Source organism: Dysidea avara, chromosome 5 (assembly GCF_963678975.1).
Source record: "Dysidea avara chromosome 5, odDysAvar1.4, whole genome shotgun sequence".
Classification (NCBI taxonomy): domain Eukaryota; kingdom Metazoa; phylum Porifera; class Demospongiae; order Dictyoceratida; family Dysideidae; genus Dysidea; species Dysidea avara.
In genome coordinates, this window is record NC_089276.1 from 25,922,239 (window position 1) to 25,940,384 (window position 18,146).

The 18,146-nt window shown below is 36.5% G+C and overlaps 1 protein-coding gene across 1 annotated transcript; it reads right to left on the reverse strand.

The window, feature by feature from the left end:
- Positions 1-15,410: 15,410 nt before the first annotated feature.
- LOC136255142 (uncharacterized) lies at positions 15,411-16,313 on the reverse strand. Its single transcript, XM_066047861.1, has 3 exons — positions 16,080-16,313; positions 15,771-16,025; positions 15,411-15,712 (listed from the first exon to the last, which is right to left on the reverse strand). The coding sequence occupies exons 1-3, from the start codon at positions 16,311-16,313 to the stop codon at positions 15,452-15,454; spliced, it is 750 nt and encodes a 249-aa protein (XP_065903933.1). The 3' UTR covers positions 15,411-15,451.
- Positions 16,314-18,146: the final 1,833 nt, after the last annotated feature.

The window sequence follows — 18,146 nt, forward strand, 5'->3', positions numbered from 1 at the left end:
AGCTTTAAAGTCACCTACCATTATTAGCCCGGGCACAGAGTCCAGGACACCCAGGCTGCAAATGTTTATTATAATCAGGCATAAGGTGGTGCTATTAGAATCAAATGAGTTGAACAAACTAAGGAAGGAAAGGATGAAGATTATTATTTAAGATTCTGGTTATCTACTAGGCCTAATGTATTATCTTTAATGAAATATTCACTTGTCTTGACTTGTTTTCAGGAGAATAGTAATGACAGTAAAAGTGTGAAGAGCAAACATGTGCAGTTTAGCTCCAGATATGAAAAAGCTGTAACTGATTATGGCTTCCCCATAGGTAATATTTGGGCTTTGATTCATTGCAAATAAAGTGACAGACATTTGAATAAAAATAATTTGGAGTGGTTTAGTAGTACTACAAATGAGCTAAATTTCAAAACCTTGCATAATTTCATTCCTGGCTTACATATTAAATGTATTTGAGGATCCAGCTTGACACATACATAGCTACTATAGATTATGATGTTTTATATCTTTATGACATCAATTGTAATAGTTATTACTCCAAATTTCTTTATACAGCAAGTTTTGGTAAAAGTTAAACACTTACAACACAATTGTTCTTAAAATTTGTATGGTTGCTATGTAGCTATTTACTTTTGTTGCTATGGCAATGCTCAATGCTGACACCAGTCCAGCAGGTGGAATATTGTTTTAGGCATAGAGGACAATCTAAAACTGCATTAAAATAAACTATAGACCATTTTGCACACTTTACCCTCCTGTCTGCTGGACTATAAGCGCCAGAACACCACTTTGGCAGCTGCTGGCTGCTGCTCCTCCTGCTGCTGCTGGCTGTTGCTACTGCTGCTGCTGGTTTCTGCTGCTGGTTGCTGCTGCTGCTGCTGCTGCTGCTGGTTGCTGCTGCTGCTGTGTGCTGTTGCTGCTGCTGTTTGCTGTGCTTGCTTGCAGCTGTTGTTGCTTTTATTTGCTGCAGCTGGTTGCTGTTGCTACTAGCTTAGTGCAGCTTGCTGTTCCTGTTGCTTAGTGCTGCTGACCATAAGTACAATGTGGGATTTCAAGAAAGTATTTGCTCACACTGTGATGTTGCTAATCTAAGCATAATTATACATAACTGTCTGGTGCTGAAATATCTTCACAACTGTTTCACACTGCCAACTGATTGTTCCTTACTAAAAACACTCAAAATTCAATCTACAGGTATAGCTCTATATATATATATACCTACACATTCAGGACTTAGCTCATTATTACAAATGACCTTATAATGTGCTTACGTATCTTGATTTTGACTGTATAGATCACAATATGCCTTTAGTACATGTTGCTGCAGACCTTCAGTGCTGGTCACTGTAAAGCATTAATACAATACAATACAGTATATTTGCATCTAAAATGCTGTGTGTACATAAATATAGGTAAGTGATTCTATCCAGATTAGTAAGAACTGCATGGGAACAAAGCATACTTCATTGCTATCAAGTCATTATCATTCTCATTAATCATCACTGCATGCAATAGATGTCTGCTTGGAATAGATATCCGCATTCTGGGACTTACATTATAAAAGGTTGATCAGGGATGGTCTAATCTAATGGCTATAGTATAATTTCATGAAAGTCATAGTTAATTATAATGCCAAGATTTTGAGGCCACATGCATTTTCTGTTGTTACAGCTATATGCCGTTGGATGATTGATTCACTACTCCAAAATAAAACCCTCAGATTACACAGGTTTTCATCCAGCTTGACATGGTTATAATCATTACTCACTCACTATTAATCACTACTACAGCCAAGCTGATGCAAGAACTTACTTTATACAATTTGCATACATTTAATGACCATTTTGTTATTAGATTTTGCTACATATACTTAAATCTTGTTTATAAACTAGAAAATTAATGGATTTGTCAAGACTCTCATTTGATTGTCTTCAGAGGTGAATCAATGATTTTCATACTCAGACGTACATTTTAATGTTTTAATAAGATAAATCAGTGTTGGATATCATAAATCTTTTCAATATTAAAAAAAATGATCAGTTGTTTACAATAATGCTTGGGTATGAGTGAAATTCTGATGTGAATACATTTAGTACTATGTAAATTTATTTTGAGTTTTAAAATTATCGTGGAATCACAAAATTAATTCAGAGAGAACAACCAATTACATCAAAGGAACCATAACACAGAATGTGATTGATGGAAATAAATGAAACTTGGTGTATGATTTTGTCTCATGGTAGAGTGTCCCTGTGCCAAGTTTGAATAAATTGGAGAGAATGTGTTAAATTTTCAATTTTTATGTATGGCTAAAAATACTAGAATTTCCTGAGTCAATATCCTATGCTGACAGAGGTACAGCAGGTGATTTTGAATAGTTCATAATTATGGAGAAACATATTTTAGCATGAAATAAACTATAGACCATATTGCAAGGTTCACCCAAAAAGAAGTACTGCAGAAAGAGTAGCATGATGGAGAGATGAATAAAATGGTGCGACTTGTGTGCTCTGAAACCATACTGAATTCAATGTTTGAGAAAGTTAATGTCTTTAAATATAGCTTCTTGGCAACAGTTTGGCACTGCATTGATTACATTAGCTATAGCTGACGGTGCTATCAAGTTAGCACAGATTCACGTTTGTGTTATTTACTCAACTTAAAAGGAAGCTACAAGCTTAAGCATGCTTTTATGCAGCTTTTTATGGTTGTGCCAGGAAAATATATAATGACTTAAAAAGCTGCCAACCTTATAATGGAAATGGACTGCCTGCTTGCATGCAATATTCCTGAATCCAAAATCGGAAACAGAGAATTTATTTGGAGTGGCCTTAGCTACTAGAGGCAAATTCTTCGAGGTTGAGCAATGTTGCTAAAAATAAAATTTTCGTGGATTTGTAAACACTTCTAAAATGGAGGTCTCTAATGGATAAAATTTTCACTGGTAACCCCCTGCAAAACCGTGAAATCAGCAAAAAGTTGAAATATTTAGGCTATAGCTAGCTACTTGGCATATATGGGAGCTACTCTATGTTGAAGTTTGTAGGCCAGTATTTTCACAAAGCTATACCCAAATGTATCTTGCCATCTGGACCCTTACAATCTCACGTGGCCAGGGTATGAAAAACACTGCTTTAAACTCTGCAATGCTTTCTTGGAAAATAACTCTTTATCTACCAACAGTGATGTGCTATGGGAATAATTCAAAGTCGTATGCTCAGAATAGTATTATAGTAGTATTCCACCACTATCTCAAAATAATTCAGTACATACAAACCCACATCAAAAGGCAGAAATTCTCAACAATTATTTTTCATCTGTTACAAAAAATCTACACCACCAACCTTGGAAGAATCTATTATTTCAGATATTGCTCCAATCACTATTGACATGCTTGGAGTAAAGAGTTTATTAGATAACCTAGACTCTCACAAAACCACTGGCCAAGACAATATACCTACACAACTGCTGAAACAACTCAGTCCTGAGCTTCACTCCACGGTGATTTTTTCAAGCCTCTTTGCAACAATGTCAAGTACCAACAGATTGGAAAACAGCAAACATCATCCCTGTTCATAAGAAAGGCAACCGTAGCACTCCTAGTAATTACCATCCTTAGGCATCCTATATCACTAACCAGTGTCTGCTGTAAGCTACTTGAACACATCATGTACACATATTATCTCTCACCTTAACTCTCATCAAATACTATGTGATAACAACACAGTTTTAGACAGGGGAGATCCTGCAAAACTTAATTACTCTTAACCATTGACAGCTTGGCAAAAAAATCTAGATAATAACCTGCAAACTGATGTGATCTTCTTAGACTTTGCCAAGGCCTTTGAGAAAGTTGACTATTCCTGTTTACTTCACAAACTTGATGATTATGGAATACATGGTAATTTTCTGTCCTGGCTAGAAAACTTTTTAACTCAAAGAACTACCATAGAAGAATATTACAGCTCTACAACCAATGTCACCTCAGGAGTACCTCAGGGCTCTGTCCTAGCTCCTCTACTGTTCCTATATGTTTTATAGATTACCTACCAGAGAGTATAAAAAGCAGAATAAAACTTTACACTAACAATGTACTTCTGTACTCAACAATCACAACACTAGATGATTGTCACCAGTTGCAAGCTGACTTACACACCCTAGAACAATGGGCTAAAAAGTGGAACATGATATTTAACACTTATAAAATGAGAGTTTCTTAGAGTCACTAATAAAGTAAATCCCATTCAAATGTCTTATCACATACAAAATGAAAGGATTAAAGAAGTGCCTCATGCTAAATACATAGGGGTTAGCCTAATACTATAGACCAACACCTAATATGGAATGAACATACAAGACAGGGCTAACAATGTCAAAAGTTTTCTCTAAATCATGCCCTGTAAATGTCAAAGCTGATCAATCCTTGACTATATTGATCATTTGGTCACCATACACATGTACACAAAAAAAAAACAAAAAAAACAAAAAAAAAACAGTCAAGCTCTGGAACGAGGGGTAGGTAACGAGCCAAAATTGTCTATGAAATTTCAAAGATGACTGCCCATATTTCATCTTTCAAGACAAATTTCAGCTAAATTTCTCCGCAAAATTCAGTAATTTCAAAATTAATAAATCTGTAAATTTTAGACTCTATAAAATTCCATAAATTTTTGTTACATTTTCCCGATTGTGAAATTTCATCTTTCAAACTGCATAAATTTCAGGAAATATTTCATCTTTCAGAAATAATTTCAGAGATGATCTATGAAATTTCAGGTCATTACTTATCCCTCGCTCTGGAATCTGTGCAAAGGAGGTCTGCCAGATTTGTATTCAACAACTACTCACCTTACGATAGTGCATCTGACATGCTTACTAATCTTGGTTGGAGCCTTCTAGCTGACAGACAAAAAGAACATAGATTGCTGATGCAAAATAATTCACCATCTAGTAGATATTAACACTGACTCCTTACTCCCACCTCGCCTTTAACCACTCTACACGTGGACACCCAAAGTGATTCTTACAGTTAACTACCAGCAAGAATTAATGCTTACTCAAATTCTTTTTTTTCCAAGTAGTATCAAGCTATAAAACTCTCTATCAAATGATCAGGGGCGGATCCAGGGAGGGGGGGGGGGACTTTGGGAGCTGAAGCCCCCCCTTCATATTTAGGCTTTAGTTGATCAATATGCTGAGTATTATAATGAAATCTTGTCTTAGCATAATTATATGATCACTAATAATATAAATACCCATAAAACCACCTTATAAACATCTTTCCAAGGTATTATCAGTGGATTTATGCTAACGTTTATGCAACAAGGACCTGGATCAGCGTTGGAGGTGTACGAGATCGAGATACTCTAATAGAGCAGTCAGCTAACTACTCTAATAGAACATTCACTGGAAACATGTAGTTGGTTCTGTTATGGAATTTTTCCAAATCTGCCTGCACCTATACATACAATGAAGTGTATTGGTCTGTTTAAAGGGCTTCATTCATCTACTTGTGTAGTTAATATGTATGGCAATACTTAATTCAGGTACACAATTTCCATTGAAAATGCTCTCAGATTCAGTCTTGTATTGTTCAAATTTCAAAATTTTCCACGTTCAACATTATTATTCTAACATGCACCTATTCAGTGTTGTGCAATTGTGAGAGGGGTGCATCATGTACTTGGTTGTCTGTACCTACCCAAACTTTTCCATTAGCAAACTGCTTCAGAGAGCCATACCTATAATCTAAAGGCAGTATATAAAATATCTACTGGCAGAAAATAAATATGAATTTTATGTGGAAATGTCTCCAAATAAATTGCAGTATTTTAGCATCTATTTTTCAAAAATTTCCTGGGGGGGGATGCCCCCAGACCCCCTGGGAAGTGTGCTTTGCACACCTCTCCCAAGAGATTAGTATTTGAGTTAGCCCCCCCCCCCCCCCCTTTTATAAATCCTACATCCACCCCTGCGGGGGTTACTGGTATCCATGATAGGTGCATTAAACAGACCTTCTCATACTTTTACTTGTAGCTACATGTGCTGGAGCATTCTGGAGACTTGAAAAGACATCAATACTTTTGTGGCAGACAACATCTATATCCACCATCAATGCTTATCGGTTTTCCTTTATCATCAACTCACCTTTTCTTTGGAACAACGTACCTTCCAATATCTTACAGATAACTGACCCCAAACTATTCTGTGTTGCCCTCTGGTGCTTTCTTTTTTATAACTAAATGTTGTTTGCTACTGTACTGTTTTATTTGTTGTTTTTGTATGTGCATTGTCCTTGTATCTTGTACTGTTTTGTCTTTTTGGGGAGCACGTTTGCAGGCTCAGCCTTTTGTGCAACCCTTGTCATTTGACTAAAATTGAGGTGGGGTCTAATCGACGGAAAGGAACGGAACAAAGCGGAACGGAATCAGGGCTAAACTACTGAACCACGGAACGTAACGCTATCTTAAATCAAGGTGTGCAGCTTACTGTTGCCCTACGACTTTATTAGCGGTACCTCCAGCTGATCAAACTTTTCACACAACCAAATCGCAATAATTTACGGATTGATTGTGGGTTTAGTTGCCTTTAGTAACGAAATATCAATTGTGGCATTAACCCTAGTGCACCCTCAAATCAACCCCTACACTCTGCATACCGGCGTCATGACAAGGAAAAGAGACGTGAATACCAACAACGGGTTTATGAAGTAGAGAATGCCTCATTTACTCCCATAATTTTTACTACTACTCAGTACTGGTGGAATGGGTGATGCTGCTACTCAGTTTTATAAGAGATTGGCCAACCTTTTGAGTGTAAAGCACAGTCTTTCCTATGGAATAGTGATGGGATGGCTGAGATGTAAATTAAGCTTCTCTTTGTTGAGGTCTGCAATTATGTGCATTTGCGGTGCCAGGTCCAGTTTGTGCTGTCCCATTGCTGAGGCACCGATTGCTGTGCAGGTCGCTGAGGCCCATATTTAAGATAATTTGTTTTTGTTTATTATGTACTGTTTTATCTTATGTCATTAATTTTTTATTTTTTTTTAAATTGTGGCATTAGTTGTCTCAATTCCTGGAATGGATCTGTAAGGGCTTTTGTTGTTTCTGCTGAACAATTTGACGTGATATTTACTACCAATCAGTCTCAATTCGAATCATAAATGTATCCATAAAGAAAGCAGAAAGAAACTGGTGACAGAAGGCCAATTCACTTGGAGATTTATAGTGCTGTGTGTAGAAACCGTTTTTAAAAATATTTAGAGATGAGTGAAAGGCACAAGAGGCTATATAACATGCCTATTCTGTGATGGTCATGATATACAATGACTTAAATCACCTTTACAGATGGTCACAACTCTGGCAATTGAAGTTTAACATCTCCAAATGTAAGTATCTCCATTTTGGCCCAGCTCACCATCATGGCTTCTATTATCTTAATGGAACTCCACTTGACACAGTTACATCCCACAATGATCTCAGAATTCTCTTTGATGACAAGCTTAAGTTTTATGATCATACCACTATCAAGAAATCTTTTGAATACCTCGACTCGGGTATGTTGTCTAAGTTGTTTACCACACTAGTTTGACCTATCTTGGAATACGGTAATGACCACTATTTACCCTTGATCAGAGAAAGGTTGAAAAGGCACAACATCGAGCTACCCGTCTCCTCCCATCATTACATGACAAATTCTATACTTAAGAGGCTGTCAATACTACCCTTACCATCACTGTTGTATAGAAGCCAGAGGGGTGATTTAATTTTTCTATACAAAATTCTTAACAACTACTTCAGCTCTGACTTTACTAATCTATACACCTATTCCACTACTACTACCAGGGGGTTAAATTGTTCAAGCAACATTCAAGATTGTTATGCAGATCTAATTACTTTATGAACAGAGTGATTAATGATTGGAACAGTTTACCTACCTCTGTTGTAGAAAGTACTTCAATTAACACTTATAAATTACTGTTAGATAATTATTTATTAGATTTTAGATTTACTTTTGTATAATGCATTGATCGGGTATACAGGCTTTGCCTTTACCCATATTAATCATATCAAATTTTTATTGCAGTGGAATTCAGTATTGAGTTGAAAGAATCTTTCTGTTACTGACACGTGTATTTCAAACCAAAGATTTGTTTTGGAAGTCTTGGACTAGATTAAGTCCAGTAGCTACTCTTATCAAGACCAACAAAATTTTCATAACCCTTAGGTTAATGTCAGTCACCTCTCCCAGTCTCCTCATGCAACATCTGACAAAAATGTTTAATTAATACCGTGTGTCGTGCGGCCCAAGAAGCCGGCGCGCAATACCCGTGAGTATATTGACAGGAAGAAAGAAAACGCAATTTTCGCACCTGCGTAGCTCTGTGTTGCCTTGATGAAACAAGACGAGTTTTGCTGTGGACACTCCCTCCAACTTCAGTACTCCACATTCCAAATTTGAGCGTAATCGCTTCAGGCGTTCCCGAGATATGCGACTTCAAAAATTGGCTTAGTTTCTTCATTTTTCTTCTTATTTTTCTTCCTCTTTTCGCACACTTACAAAAACTGCTATAAAACGCGAACGCGTTATCCGATTGCCTTGAAATTTGGCACACAGAAGGGGGGGGGGGGGGTATAAAGGCGCATCTTGGTACCAATTTTGGCTGGAACACCATAAACAGGCAAAGAGTTATGAACGATTATTCACGACAAATAACACCAATATGTTGTCACGACTACAGGGTAAACCGCTTATGGGAAGAAGCTGAAAATCGGTGGGTGAATAGGTTAACTATTGAACCTCAAACCTTTTGTGGTTTGAAAGAAACCGAGCTTAAAACCAGGAAGATACAACGAAAAAACCAATAGTGTGTAACAATTACGCAATCGAGTAAAAAACGACTACTTGCCACGCCTACCAGATAAACCACGTGGGGTAACGCTTTGAAATTCGCTGTACAGATGGAGTAATCATCTTAGAAAGGTTCTTCAATGGTGTAGAAGAATCAGACTTAAAGCCACGGAGTTACAACACGAAATCCAACTTGGTGTAGCAAGTGCGAGATCGAGATACTCTAATATAGCAGTCATCCTAATAGAGCAGTCATCCTAATAGAGCAGTCACCCTGACAGAATTCAAGAGATCTGTTAGAAACAAGTAACCTGTATAGAGATCAGCTACAAACAAATCACCCTGTAGAGAGTTCAGCTACAAACAAATCGCCCGGTAGAGAGATCAGCTAGAAGAAGTTACCTTGTAGAGAGTTCAGCTACAAAGAAACCATCATGTAGAGAATTCAGCCGCAAACAAATCTCTTGTAGAGAGTTCAGCTACAAACAAATCTCCCTGTAGAGAGATCAGCTAGAAGAAGTTTCCTTGTAGAGAGTTCAGCTACAAACAAATCACCCTGTAGAAAGATCAGCTAGAAGAAATCACCTTGTAGAGAGTTCAGCTTCAAAGAAACAATCATGTGAGAGTTCAGCTACAAAAAAATTGCCCTGTAGAGAGATCAGCTAGAAGAAGATACCTTGTAGAGAGTTCAGCTACACAGAAACCATCATGTAGAGAGTTCAGCTACAAACAAATCATCTGTAGAAAGATCAGCTATAGAAGAAATCACCTTGTAGAGAGTTCAGCTACAAAGAAACCATCATGTAGAGAGTTCAGCTGCAAACAAATCACCTGTAGAGAGTTCAGCTACAAACAAATCTCCCTATAGAGAGATCAGCTAGAAGAAGTTACCTAGAAGAAGTCACCTTGTAGAAAGTTCAGTTACAAAGAAACCACCATGTAGAGAGTTCAGCTACAAACTAGTGACCTTGTAGAGATATCAGCTGGAAGAAGTTACCTTGTAGAGAGTTCAGCTACAAACAATTCACCCTGTTCAGAGATCAGTTAGAAGAAGTTTTCTTGTTGAGAGTTCAGTTACAAACAAATCACCCTGTAGAAAGATCAGCTAGAAGATAGTTACCTTGTAGAGAGTTCAGCTACAAAGAAACCATTCTGTAAAGAGCTCAGCTGCAAAACAATCACCTATACAGAATTCAGCTACAAACAAATCACCCTGTAGAGAGATCAGCTAGAAGAAGTTACCTTGTAGATAGTTCAGCTACAAACAAATCATCCTGTAGAGAGATCAGCTAGAAGAAGTTACCTTGTAGATAGTTCAGCTACAAACAATTCACCCTGTACAGAGCTCAGTTAGAAGAGATTTCCTTGTAAAGAGTTCAGCTACAAACAATTCACCCTGTAGAGAGATCAGCTAGAAGAAGTTACCTTGTAGAGTGTTCAGTTACAAAGAAATCACCATGGAAAGTTCTGTAATAAATATATGTATTACATATATAAAATGTACATTTACTGATAAAATCAGAAATATTTAAAGTATTCAACATTTGTTTCATCTTTTTCTTCTTCCTGTGGTAAAAAAAAAGATAGGTTAAAAAAACCTCAAAGCCGGCCATAGGCCGGCTTTGGGGTATACAAATACAAAAAGAAGTGAAATCTAATCCAAAACAGCCAAGCTGTAAAAAAAAATGCGGCCCCCAAAAGGCTATGGTGAAAAAAGATGTGAAATCCAAGGTGGCGGCCAAGAAATGGCTGTGATGGTAGGTTAATGGTAAAAATTTTAATAACGACAATTCAGGTGAATTTTGTGCCAAGACCAAGCGGCACCAAAATTCACCTGAATTGTTGTTATTAAAATTTTTACCATTAACCTACCATCACAGCCATTTCTTGGCCGCCACCTTGGATTTCACATCTTTTTTCACCATAGCCTTTTGGGGGCCGCACTCTTTTTTTACAGCTTGGCTGTTTTGGATTAGATAGTTATTATACAGGAGAATGCTGTGTAATAGTTATGTGATTTATTCCTGCTTTCACCAGGATAGAAATTCCACCAACTAAATATTCACAATGTCTCCCATTACACCTTTGATGCAACTTCTATATGCATATGATCAGTGCTTGTCAGAGTCTATTCCATTGATAATGTTGCTTAGCCTCTCTCATTTTACATCTACAGGAGGGACTATTTTAAAGTCCAGATGCTTATAGTCGACCGGGCCTTCCATTTGTCAGCAGAATAATTATCAGAATGATCCTTTTTGCTAAGCCATTGATGCCCATATGGTTATGTTCATCAGCTAAAATGGCCCTTACTGAAGCATGAGAAATTATATTGAAGAGTGGTGGTTGAGCACAGAGGAAATCCTGGATCCCAGGCTACATGGTTCCTTATATATGCGCTTGCCTTGCTGATTGGATCAAGTTATTCGAAGCTTCAATGTCAAGTTAAAACCCTTCTTGTCCATAGTAGGATATTGAATAAAAAATAGAAACCTATATACACTGATAGGTGATTCTAAGGGGAATCCCCCTCCCCCTGCTGAAAAATAAGTTTTGAAAAATCTTGGGAAACAGTTGCAATATAGATTGGCATTGTTAGTTTTACTGAGCATTTTCCATGTTTTTAGCAGCAATTTTAGGCTACTTTAAAGTCTTTAAATTGCAAAAATCCTACACCGCAACCCCCACTGAAATTCTACTTTATACTACAGCATCCATACTGTTCCCCTCTGTATGCCAGCTCTAGAATTGCTACTGCCTATACTCAACATGGTATTCAACCGACTTTGTATAAAGCAGTTTCGCACTAATTATCATCCTACATACAACGGTCATCTAAGTGCATTGATGTATTATATTGTCCACATGATCATTACTAGTCCACTGTATTTTTAGATCAATTGTATTAAACTTATGTAGCTAACTTACTATGTATAGTCCATTGGTAGTTACCGGTATTATATGGACATAAATGAAACCACCAGTGTTGGGAGTAACGCGCTACTTATGTAACGCGTTACGTAATATTATTACTTTTGTGGTAACAAAGTAATATAACGAAATACGCTATAATAACAGGCAATATAACGCAAGCTACTTTACTTACAAATGTAACGCGTTACCTAAGTAATATAGTTACTGTAACGAATCTAATATTACGTAATATTATTACTATAAGTAACGAAGTTACTAATCTCTTTGAGTAATGCCTAGCCACAGCGAAGTAACGAGGCCTACTGAATGAAGCTTATTCACCAGCTTCTTACTTATAACCAAAATTTGCATATTGTCCAACAGCGCAATCATGTCACGTGATAAGGTGGTAGTTTCACACGTGACAGCTTAAGGCTGTGGACACAAAGTAATATAATATGTAATATTATTACAGTTACTTTATTTAATGGGTAATATGTAACTGTAACTAAATAGTTCAGTTGCAAGTAATATGTAATATGTAACTAGTTACTTTTACAAAGTAACTTGCCCAACACTGGAAACCACAATAGTGATTATCAGCTCATTCAGCAGAAACAACTAATACATAATGTAACAAAACTTTCCTTGTCTTGTATTAATTGATTGGAAGCTTGACTTCAGGAGGTAAACCATTACTAACAAAACAATCCCACATTAATATTTCGTTACTAATGGCAACTAAACCCACAATTGATCCTTTGTTATTTCGATCCACTGCTTTGATCACCATAGATGCCGCTAATAAATTGCAAAAGCTGCATTCAGCAATAGTAAGCTACGAGCTTCATTTTAAAAATTGTTCCGTTCTGTGTTTCCGTGGTTTAGCCCCTGATTCCGTTCCGCCTCGTTTCCGTTCCGTCAATTAGACCCCACCTAAAATTGATAATAATAATCTAGATCATGCCGGGAGCCTGGGACCCAGCCTTTTTCATAGTTACTGTAGAAGGACCTTTCATAGGAAGGGACCGGGCATTCATGTTTTTGACCCACTAGCCATTTTCTAGTCATCTTATCCAGGAGTCAGTTCCCCAAGGATACTGCAATCATCTACAGATGGGCAGCTACAGATGTGTTTGTGTGTGCGTGCGTGACCGTGCGTGCGTATGTGCATTCGTGTGTGCGTGCGTGTGTGTGTGTGTCCATGCATGCGTGTGTGCAGTGTGTTACTAGACCTGCCCTAGGAGAATTTGCTTGCACAAGACTTAAGTACCTGAGTACATCGTGCACAGCTAGGTATCCCCGCAGTGCTGGTTTGCTGGGCAGTGTTCTGCATAACTGCCAGAGGCATTAATTGGTTTGGTTTGCATATGTATATGTGTTTGTAAGCTAGTGTGTGTGCATGTGAAAGAGATTTCTAACCACAATATCAGTCACTGTATGCACACCAAGCTACCAATTCTGTCGAGAACGATGTCGCCGTAATTTATATCAAAATAAACATACAACAGGTACATTTAGCTATACATCTTAATTAACTTGCTTATATAATAATATTATTATATGCATTCAAAAAATATATTTATTAAGTATAAAAAGTATAAAACTGAAAAATAAGTAGCTATAGTAGTCCATCAGTGACCACACCAACAGAGCTCATCAATATTGAAATCGTTGTGAGGTGTAACATCCCTTGTTTCTATATCGTCACTGTTTGTGATTGTCTCTTTTAACTTGTTTAATGTTTGAGATAGTTTGTGTGAGTGATTGACTACTGTCACAATGAAGCTATGGATTGGACTAGAGCAGCTGTTCATAGTTCGAACAAAATAATCCTTGACTTCAGCTGATCTTGAACAGTCTCTTTTACAAGCATCACATGTGTTGTTAGTCCTGAGCTGTAAAAGTACCCATAATAATCAACCCTATTCTTAAATTATTAATACCATATATGCTTTTCCATACCAACTAGCTACTACACATTCAGATACAGCAGCAATCACTTACCAAAATAGCAAGATTCTTCATATTGTACTGAAGAATGTTTTGAAGGTCGTTTAGGTGTTCATTTAAGTCAGATATCTTTGCATGGTGTACCCAGCCTTTGTTCAACAATTCAGTAGGAGTAAACGTCATCAAATGCTCCACAAATAATTTGTGTACATGATATGCATTGAAAAACTGTCTGAAGGCATTGACTGATACATTAGTATTTTTGGGAACTCTTGCAATAGAATTGTACTTAGACAAACAATCATTGTACTGTAGAGAAAAAAATAAATATATAAATTCACAGTAGCTACAACTATACCTATACACAAAACTAGCATGGTATTGTACATGCACTTACTCTTACATGCACACACACACACACACATGCACACATACACACACACACTTTACTCACATCAGTAGATGATAAGCTCATTAATCCTCTAATCACAGTGCCTTTGTGATTTAGAAGTTGATCAATCCCTGTAGATTGATCATTGCTTTTCCACTGATTCAATAGTGTCTCTTTAGCTGAAATGTTAGGACTACAAACTGGTACACATATCATATTGACTGGATGAGAATATGTGAGAAGCAATGGCATTAGTACCACAGCAAACATAAAAGTCTTCATTTTTCAAACCTGTTTTTACTCAAGCTAACTGGACTGAAAATAGAGATGCTGCTCTCACTTTTATACTTCCTTTCTATGAACAAATCTGATTCATTTATTATATTCATACTTCACTGTTAGTACCATATTACCAATGAATATAATTGTAACTGTCTAACATACTGTATTTGGGGTATGACTTAATAACAGGGACATCATGAAGGGACAATGGACATGAATAGACAGACTTGTGCATTATTGGCACAGAACAGTGTACATAGCTATGTATGTTAATCTTCATAGTATGCATGTGTTCTGATTCCAGCTACATATATACGTATATATAATATATAACTTACAGAATTGGTTAACATTTAGGTGTTCAGATAGTGCATCCACCATAGTAACGAAGTAAATACTGTTAGTTTGTATGTAGCAATTGTAAAGTAACTATTTACATGGTGTATTGTAGGATGACAAGCTACTTTGGCTTCTATCAATATTTGATAGCTAGTATGCGAGTGATATTAAGGTAGTAGAGATTAACTATGAACAGCTCAGGGAGTAACCCTGAACAGCTTATAGTACCCTTACTATTGCTACAGTTGTAATGTTATGGTTTCTTGCTTGACAAGACATGGCTTCATGGAGAGGGGACAACCACAATAAAGTGTTTGTGATTGCCATTACATTTATGTGGGAAATTCAAATTTAATCTACCTGATTAACTAGCAATTAATTTTATTTTCAAGGTCAGCCCATCATGTTTACTAGGCTCCCACATGTATACATATGTTCTGGACAGCCAGTATAGTATGTAGGAAGTATATAGCAAGTTTACACAAGGGAGATTGCCTGCCTGAAACCACCTGACTTTATAGGTGTTGACTCTACATAGAGTTGTATATTACAGTGTATGTTATGTGAACTTAATTCCTATATAATATTAATGTATTATACAGTTTGAATATACAGTCTGTAGTAACAAAGTTATAAATAGATTGTAGCAATCATTTAATAAAAATATATGCATATATACACCATTGTACATTGATTAGCCGAGTGAGTTGTCATAGCTTAACTGCACCAACAAAGACTGTCAACATTTTCAATAGTAGAAGTTTGTGGATTGTTCATTGCTTTGTTACTATTCGACTGGTCATCAACCATATGCTTCAATCTTTTTACCACTTTATACAATTTCTCTGAGTGTGAAGTAATAGTAAACACTACATTGTAGATAGGACTGGAGCAGTGATTCATTTTTGAGATAAGTGATGCTGCCATTTCAGTTGATTTTGAGCAATTTCTTGTACAACCATGACAAGTTGTGTTCAGCTGTATAACAAATAATTACACATAACTAGTAACACATAGTGTGTAATTATACCCTTACCAGTTGACCAAGGTTCTTGACATTGTAATTTAGAATGTTCAATAGCTTGGTGAGGCCATTATAAGTATTAATAGCATTTGGAAACTGTAGCCACTCCTTTTCTAGTAGGTTAACAGCTCCTAATCCTACTAGATGCTCAACATAAAGTTTATGCATCAAGTAAGCATTGAAGAAGTGTCTGATAGTAGTGAGAGATGTGTCATTAACATAAGGAACTGTTATTGCTGTCACATAATCCACTAAGCAGTCATCAAACTAGGCAAAATAGTAACTGGTACCCATGTGGAATGGCAAATAAAAGTGACTTACTGATGTAGATGCTAAGTTTAGCAGCTTACTGGCCACACTGTTTCTACTGCGTTGGCGAAGTTGATCTATTCCTTTAGAATTATCACTAACATCCAACCACTTATCCAAGAACATCTTATTAGTAGTGATGATATCAGTACAGGCTTGATCTCCGTGATTAGTGTCAGAAGTACAGATTGGGTGAGAATTCACTACTAGTACCAGTAGTGAGACAGAAACTAATACAGGTTTCATCTCTTCTATCTTGAATGAAATTACTGTGTTAAATCAGCTGTCGAAGCTACAATATACTGCTTGTTGTCTGTAGTACAAACTTTTTATACGTATTAAACTTCCTGATTGTCAATCACCCATTATCTTTTTGCATGCACTAATCACGCGTACTAGCAACACATGACCAACCATAAACACGTTACATTCACCTCTTAATGTGTTGCAAATTGAACAGTTAAAACTTAATAACAGCAGATTAGCATGATATCATTGACATACAGGCTAATGAACATATGTATGCTATCACCAATACTAATGAAAGAAATAGTTCACACCAGACTTAGTAGAGAACAAATGAAAGTATTTAGCACTTCCAAAGAAGTTGCAGTATAATTCTTTTTATATAAAGACCCTGCCAAAAGTATAAAAATAATATGTTTGCTGCTTGAAAACAGAATAACATCAGAGTAGCAGAACATAATAGGTAATAGTGCAGACACAATTTGTGTATGTTTTATACTGTACTAATTAATTTTCTGTATGATCGCTCATTTAAATATTTACTTAAAGAAATATCCTGTAGTTAAAACACAATAGCAACAGATTTGGTAGCATGACTGTATCTACGTATATGCAGCCAGGGGACCTACTTTTTGCTTTATGTGGGGAAGGCTGAATATTCCATATCTATATGCAGGAAAAAGTACAGGGAAGTTCCTGTCTGAAACACTGACAAGGTTTTATGTGAGCTCCCAAGTTGAACAGTTTACATGACTCACTAGGACAGTCTTTCTAACAAGACTGGACTGGAGCAGTTGATCATGATCAGCTCTATTATTTGTTTCAGGGTGAACCACCAGCAAAACTCTCTGGAGATCAAAGGTGTATACCAGTAAGGTAGATACTTTAACTAACCATGCATGTGCATTCCGTCATTTGAAACCTGCATCCTGTACCCATCCTGAAATTCATGTAAACCTTGTTAAGGGTCATTTTTTGTGAAGGTCATAATCAGTTTTGATTTCCTTTCTAAGAGGAATTTCTGCATTTAGACAAATAACAATGTTTTATCACAGCAATTAACTCCTTCATTCTATGTGTATGACTGCATTAAAATCTACAGGAAAATATATCACAACTATTGGGGAAACCTGTGGCTTAATTATAAGTATATCATTTACACAAGATTTATAACTGTTATGCAACAACTCTCATCATGCAATTGTAGATATAAACATAACAATAATTTGATTTCTGAAGTTTAAGCATGAAACTTTTACAAGTGATCAATATCTGTATAAAAATGTAAAGCACAACCTACACAGTCTTCTATGAAAAGATCTATGTGAGATTGTTTTAAATTCTGAAAGCTGTACACATACATTTTAAACTAATCGTTTGCTACAGCCTGCAAATATTACTAGTGCAACATCATTGTAGTCAACTACGTCGTATACACACAGAATGACATAGTGGTTTCAATTATGTGACCTTTTACACAGCTATGGTTTCACTTCATTGCTGATCTTCTGGCATATGTGGCACTAGAACCAAAGTCCACATGATGGATTGCACATAGCAGCAAATACAACAACAAATAACTCCCCTAGTGTACTAAAATCACTCCTAAATATGCTCAGATGCCACATCACTACACTTTGTGGGCTTTGTATATATTTCCAATTCCATATCCTTCTTATGTCAAATATTCATAAGTGTGCTAGTTTATTTTACTCACAAATGATATTGTAAGGTACTGTATATACAAAACTGTGATCAACACTAATGGACTCATATGCAAAATTAACACACTTGCATCATCATCCAGACACTTGGTTAAGGCGGCAGGCTACC